This window comes from Benincasa hispida, chromosome 3 (genome assembly GCF_009727055.1).
Source record: "Benincasa hispida cultivar B227 chromosome 3, ASM972705v1, whole genome shotgun sequence".
Taxonomy (NCBI): Eukaryota; Viridiplantae; Streptophyta; class Magnoliopsida; order Cucurbitales; family Cucurbitaceae; genus Benincasa; species Benincasa hispida.
Window position 1 is genome coordinate 19,158,539 of NC_052351.1, and position 7,446 is coordinate 19,165,984.

The following is a 7,446-nucleotide window of genomic DNA, read 5'->3' on the forward strand; positions in this document are numbered from 1 at the left end:
TGTTTTTTTAACTCAACTTTTATATATATATATATATCATCCACATTTATTATTAATATGGAGTGAGGGGTTTCAAAGCTCCAAACTCTTGGATTAGACTTTAGAGCATATAATACTCAACCAATTAAATTATGTTCAGATTGAAATTCAGACATATTTGATTACCATTTAGATTTAGATTTTTAGTTTTAAAAAGTATATAACTAAATACTACTTTTCAAAACCAATCTATCTCTTTATTTTAAGATCAATTCAAATATTACTTTTAAAGGCCGTTTGGACCTCCAACTTGACTTGAATGGAATGAACTATTATAGTTGAAGATCTCAATTATTATAAAGCACACTTAGTTATAGTAAAATTATTCGAAAATCCTCATCTTCTATGGTGTTTACTATTTTGTAACCATCATCTCTACTCATTTGTAACTTGGATTAAAATAGTTTACATCTCAAGTATAGACCAAAATAACTACCAATTATGATAATTAATTTTAACCTCCTAAGCAATCCTAAAAAACAAGACCGTAGTAAAGGATCTTTCTTTTTTTGAAAAAAAAAAAAAAAACACATTTTCCAAATTAACGAAATCATAGATATTGGGGTTAATTAGAGTTGAGATTTTCGAAAATTAGTGAAAAATAATTAAGAATCATATATAGTTCATAAAAGATTATTTTAGTATAATTTATTTTTTAAAAAACAAGATTATTACGTATTTCATCATAATATATACACGTCAGTGAAGACGTTTGACACTAAAAAAACCAACGTTGAAAGCAAGCTTGATTTGATTGCTTAATACATCACGACGGTTGCCGTTGTCCCTTCCGCTTACGAATTGTCTCCTTCCGCCGGCAGCCGTCTTTGTCACCGGTGAACAAATCCAGCTGTAAAGGACACCCAATCTGAGCTGGCACTCATTGTGGGCTCCCCTGCCCTCCTCTCCCCACTACATGGCTACGCGTCCGGGCCCCATCTGTCCCCTTTCCACGTAGCACTCTCATCACCCAAATGTTTTCCCTTTCTCGCATGATGTCAACTTTGACGTGGCAAACACTTGGGTAAATCTATATATAATACACAAATTCTTCCTCTTCTTCCTCACAACTCAGAGCTCTAAATCAAAAATAAATATTTCTATTACCATATCAGCAACACCCATTTTTCTTTGACAATGGCTGTTGTTTCTTCACTTTCCCATGCTAAGGCTCTCCGGTTCATAGAGGAGATTACTACAGATGCTGACTCGGTTCAGCAGAGGGTGTTGGCTGAGATTTTGAATCAGAATGCTGATACGGAGTATCTGAACCGGTTCCGGCTCAGTAGAACCGCCGGCCGAGATGAGTTTAAGTCAAAAGTTCCAGTGGTTACTTACGAAGATCTCCAGCCTGATATCCAACGTATTGCCAATGGCGATCGCTCCCCTATCTTTTCCTCTCGTCCCATTTCTGAGTTTCTTACCAGGTGACGATCTATGAAATTAAATACAATCAATTATTGCTCAAATTCTTATAATTTCAAGTTCAAGATTTTAAATTGGGTTTCAATATTATTTGTGAAATTTGCAGTTCGGGGACATCGGCTGGGGAGAGAAAACTAATGCCGACAATTAAAGAAGAAATGGAACGTCGTCAGCTACTTTACAGCCTTCTAATGCCCATCATGAACAAGTAATTTGATTTTATTCGATTCAATTCATGAATTATATTAGAATTAAGCTCTTCATTTTGAAATTTAAACAAAAAAATTGACAAATAATAATAAATTTTCAGGTTTGTGCCAGGGTTGGACAAAGGGAAAGGACTTTACTTTTTGTTTGTGAAGGCAGAAACTAAGACCCCTGGAGGGCTACTGGCACGTCCGGTTCTCACTAGCTACTACAAGAGTGACATCTTCAAGACTAGACCATACGATCCTTTCAATGACTACACTAGCCCAAATGACGCCATTCTATGCCCCAATTCCTTTCAAAGCATGTACACTCAAATGTTATGTGGCTTGTTGATGCGTGGCCAAGTCCTCCGTGTCGGCGCCGTCTTTGCCTCCGGTCTCCTTCGCGCCATTCACTTCCTCCAGCTCAACTGGAAACAGCTGGCACACGACGTCGCCACCGGAACCCTAAACCCTAAAATCACGGACTCTTGTCTCCGTGAATGCATAACATCCAAATACCTAACAAACCCGAATCCGGAGCTGGCGGAATTCATCTCCAAGGAATGCTCCACGGAAGAATGGGAAGGGATTATCACTAGAATTTGGCCGAATACTAAATATTTGGATGTGATTGTGACTGGAGCCATGGCTCAGTATATTCCTACGCTCGAATTTTATAGCGGGGGTTTACCCATGGCTTGCACTATGTACGCTTCATCCGAATGTTATTTTGGGGTAAATTTAAACCCAATGTGTAAACCCTCGGAAGTGACTTACACCATCATGCCAAACATGGGCTACTTTGAATTCCTCCCCCACGACATGTCTTCTTCTCCGACTCGACTTGTCGACCTTGCTGATGTGGAAGTCGGGAAAGAATACGAGCTCGTGATCACAACATACTCTGGACTCTGCCGTTACCGAGTCGGTGACATCCTACACGTAACTGGGTTCCACAACGCGGCCCCACAGTTCCGATTCGTGAGGAGGAAGAACGTTCTTTTGAGCATTGATTCTGACAAGACGGATGAAGCCGAGTTGCAAAAGGCCATTGACAATGCGGCGTTGTTGCTGAAGGGGTTTAACACTAGCGTGGTGGAGTACACGAGCTATGCAGATACCAAAACAATTCCCGGACATTATGTTATATATTGGGAGCTTCTTGTGAAAGACGAAGTTACAAATTTCCCTTCAAGAGAGATTTTAAACCTGTGTTGTCTGGCTATTGAAGAGAGCTTGAACTCGGTGTACCGCCAATGTCGAGTGGCCGATAACTCAATCGGACCGTTGGAGATCAGGGTGGTGAAAAATGGGACGTTTGAAGAGCTAATGGACTATGCGATCTCAAGGGGGGCGTCGATCAACCAGTATAAGGCACCACGGTGCGTAAACTTCACGCCCATTCTCGAACTTCTCGACTCTAGGGTAACCTCTGTGCACTTCAGCCCATCCAAGCCACACTGGACACCGGAACGACGCCATTAAACATCGTCAGTCAAGTTGCCTATCTTTGTGCGTCGGACGACTAAAATATTCGATCATATTTATCACATGTCAAATTCTTCTTGCACATTTTTAAAAATATTTTAATTTTTTTTAATATGTGATGATAATGAAATAAATAAAGATAAGTGCATTTTAGAATACACCCAAATATTGTTCATCTAAAAATATCATCTTAAAAGATTGAAAGAATAATCTCCAAAAGAATCAAAATTCTATATTCCAATAGACGATGAAAAGTTTCCTATTACCATCCTAAATTTACTATTTACAACCTTACAAGAAAATAAAATTAAATAACTAATTAATTCTAAAATATTGATGAAATACTAATTAAATTAACAACTAAACAAATATTAAACTTAAATATACCAATTATTCTATAATTATCCTAATCATTAAAGTCCCTAATAACGATATCCAATAGCAAAGTACTTTTACATTTTCTCACTTGGTCCAATTATGCAAAATTATTAGAAAAATACTAAAATGTTGATAGGACTACACCTATTTTTGTGTAATTAATTAAAATTTTGAATTGTTATTTTTCTATTGTATATGAATAATGGCGGCATGATAGTGGATGCAACCCTCGATTACACCTATGTTGGAAAGAAAGAAATTATGGAGGTTGGAGAAAATTTGAAAGAGAGAATTGAGAAAGTGACTACTAGTGTTATTGAGCACTTCTAATCTTTTTTTGCTTGATACAAATGTAAGACACCTCTAAATCTATGGTCAGGATTTTGCCAACACATTCATGATCTAATGGCTATAAATGTCTCTCTAGAATATTCTCTACAATTACACATTTTTCGTATATCTTCTAGATTATTCTTCAATCTATTCTAAGCATCTCCTACAAGTAATATCTGTAGAATATTCTAATATTTGATATTTCTAGAATTTGGGCTTTTGTTTACTTCTAACCCAGAATCAAGTTTGTATTCCAACAACCTAGTCCCTGCTAAATTCCTAAGCTTATAATTTCTCAGCTTCGAGTCTAATAAGGAATCAACCAACAAAATCTTTAATTTTTCATTAAAGAAAGAAATCATATGTTTAAAAATATATATTATATGTTGTTTGTTGTGCCAGCAAAGCAGGAAAGGATAGAGTTTGAGTTTTGTTTAGTCATATGCTTATGATGACTTTGAATGAAAATGTTCAACTAATGTCTAAAATATGAGCTTTGGTTTTAATTGTTCTTTTACGTTCTTGGCCTTATGTAATTTTCCTTTCCTTCTTTTGGAAAATTTTCATATATATAAAAAATGTCAAACTATTTATAAAAATAGTCTTAAAAAAATATACTGAGAGATACTGATAAATTTCTATCAGCATCTATCAATGATAAGAGTTGATAGAAGTCTATCATTTGATAGATACTGATAGAAATTTAAATGATTAAATTTTACTATTTTATGTAAATAATTTTTCTTATTTTTCTATTTTTAAAAATCACCCTTTTTTAATGTACATAAAGAAAGAAGAAAAGAAAAGAGTTTAATCAAGTTTGTTGAAAGCTGTATTTTTCATGACTGCTTGTTGTCGAGAAATGGGTATATAGCTATATGAATGTATTTTATGATTTTGTTTCTGATCTCATTCTATAATATGTTTAATTACCATTAATATCCTATATATTAAGATTAGATCGAATAATAATACCGTACTATCAATATATCATCATATGCCACTTTGGTTTATGAAATAAAGTATCGAAATTCTTATATATAACTATTTTATTTAAGTGACATCCACACAATACTTTGTAGGATTTTTCTTTGTCAACAAAGGATTGACAGAGAGGAAGTTTTTCTTTTATCGAGAGTGACTTTTTAAAGAGAATACGATAAGGTTCTCCTCCTTAATGCTATCTTCTTTTTAGTCTGTTTCGTTGGTGAAACTATAGTCAAAGGAAATGTCTCGGAGTGTGAAAACACATAAAAACTTTAGAATAGAAATGGAGTGGAATGTATTTCATGGTGCTTGTTTTTTAGTGCATTATATTGCCAATGTTTATGTTGACAGATGGTTATTAATAAGTACAGCAAAAGAATTACTATTGATAAGAGATACATAGAATGAATAATGCTCCTAATTAATTTAGGAGATATTCTAGTATAAATTTTCAAACAAGTTTTTTAAGTTGGAGAACTCGAAGATTCCAGCAAAATATGATGAAATAATAATAGAATTATGGTTTTTAGGGTCGTTTGATGACATTCCCATTTCTTGTTTCCTATTTCTATTTTGCATTTTTTTTAAGAAACTGACATGTTTGATAAGGCTTGTTTGATAACGTTGTCGTTTCCTATTTCATGTTTTCTGTTTTCTGTTCCTTGTTTATTGTTATCTATTTCTTGAAAACTAGAAACAAGAATATGTTTGATAATTATTTTTTTTTATTCCCGTTTCTTGAAAAAAAGAAACAAAATCAGACACTTGTTTAATAACTGTTTCTTGTTTTTTTTTTTTAATAAAAAAAAATGTGAGGAAAAATGGAATATATATGAACTGAATGCACTAGCAAATTGATTACACCTCAACTAGAAATAATTGTATAGGATTCAAACTCAAACTTATGCCAGATGATGTAACAAGGTTTAGATATGAAAATAATCAAAGACTTGAAAGAACCTCAAAACCTTTGGAGACTCCAAAAATGTAGTCAAGGCACGCTTTTGATAAGCAATGTCCTGAAGATAATTATTCGCTCTACGCAAGCTGCAAATAGAGTACAACGATCGTCTCAGTAGGATACAACTACTAACTCTGATAGAACTACAACCTCGAACTACTTGGATCTGGCAGAATTTTTGGATACTTTCTCTCAACTCAACTCGAGAACAAAAGAAAGAAAGAAAGAAATGAGAGAACTCTTCACTTTGGAATGGGATGCTATAAATGAAGAACCAAATTGCTATTTATAGGCTACCAACTTAGTAATTCTTCAAAATATAAAATAAAATAAAATAAATACAAAAATTGAAACATTTATCAAATTTAACTGAATTGAGTTGTTACTTAACAATTAAACATAAATCATTCAAATTGAAGAAACTACAAATTTAACTTTCATGCATGTTAAATTTGTACATAAAACATTATTTTAATTTGACGTTTCAATTCAATTTGAAAATTTCTAAACAATGAGTTTAATTTACATAATTAAATTTATTTTATGTTTCAAATCTTCACCAACTTTCAATTTCTTTCAATATATATATATCTAGCAATCCCTCACATGAAAGAAAGCAAGAAAAATCAGACAAAACTGTTGAAAGCAAATAGATAAGTGAGGTGACTTCTAGACTTGAACCTTCCTTAGTGAATATCCATCGAATTTACCGAAGAAATAGTGAGACTAAGCTCTTGAACTATCCTTCTCGTTGGTGAATTGAGACAACAAATATCACAAACAATTCATCTTGTATCTTTAAGTTCTATATGTATGTATCAATTTTAGTCTTGGACAAAATCCAAAATTCATAAGAGCTTTAGAGAACATAAGCCATTTGAAATGTTTTCATAGATGGCACCCCACATATACAGATAATATTGATTAAGAGCACCCTGTCACTACTCCTCTTATAACAAATATACCAGTATAACCTAAACATCAACAGATCACACACTTTAGAATATCATAAAAATATAAAGAAACTATAAGTTTCTTAGTGTGTTAATTATGAATTATCCAACTAGTTTGTCTATTGAACCTAGATCTTGGGATTTTCAGTCAATTAGGTTACGTTACCACCATATAACTCATTTCATAGGTTGTAGCTCCATTTCCCTCAATGTATATATGACTTTCTTTTTTGACAATCCTTTCGTCAAAGGATCTGCAATGTTCTCTTTGACTTCACATAGTCAATAGAAATGATTCCATTAGAGAGCAATTATCTCATTAAATTATACCTGTGTCTAATATGTTGTGACGTGGCTCTCAAAGAAGTCGTTAAATTATCACAATAAATACATATTACACTTATAGGCTCTGACCACAATGGAATATCTTCAAGAAAATTTCGGAGCTACTCAGCTTCTTCTCTTGCTTTATCAAGAGCTATAAACTTTGATTCCATAATAGAATGTGTTATACACGTTTGTTTTAAAGATTTCCATGATACAACTACTCAACCTAAAGTAAACTTATACCCACTGGTTGATTTAGTCTCCACGCTATCAAAAATCCAATTAGCATTACTAAATCCTTCCAGTACATGTGGCTACCTCGTATAATGCAATCCATGGTGTAGAGTGTACTTCAAGTACCTTT

At 33.5% G+C, this 7,446-nt stretch overlaps 1 protein-coding gene across 1 annotated transcript; it reads left to right on the forward strand.

The window, feature by feature from the left end:
* The first annotated feature begins 1,111 nt into the window (after window positions 1-1,111).
* LOC120072936 (probable indole-3-acetic acid-amido synthetase GH3.1) lies at window positions 1,112-3,301 on the forward strand. The gene is made up of 3 exons (XM_039025471.1): window positions 1,112-1,466; window positions 1,571-1,672; window positions 1,775-3,301. Exons 1-3 carry the CDS (start codon window positions 1,177-1,179, stop codon window positions 3,138-3,140), a joined length of 1,758 nt encoding a protein of 585 aa, XP_038881399.1. The 5' UTR covers window positions 1,112-1,176; the 3' UTR covers window positions 3,141-3,301.
* Window positions 3,302-7,446: the final 4,145 nt, after the last annotated feature.

What these genes read in the sequence shown, in the direction of transcription:
- LOC120072936 (XM_039025471.1), top strand. Translation starts at nt 1,177, where the DNA reads ATGGCTGTTGTTTCTTCACTTTCCCATGCTAAGGCTCTCCGGTTCATA. An exon ending in ATTTCTGAGTTTCTTACCAG is followed by an intron (nt 1,467 to 1,570) that starts GTGACGATCTAT and finishes TGAAATTTGCAG; the next exon opens with TTCGGGGACATCGGCTGGGG. An exon ending in CTAATGCCCATCATGAACAA is followed by an intron (nt 1,673 to 1,774) that starts GTAATTTGATTT and finishes ATAAATTTTCAG; the next exon opens with GTTTGTGCCAGGGTTGGACA.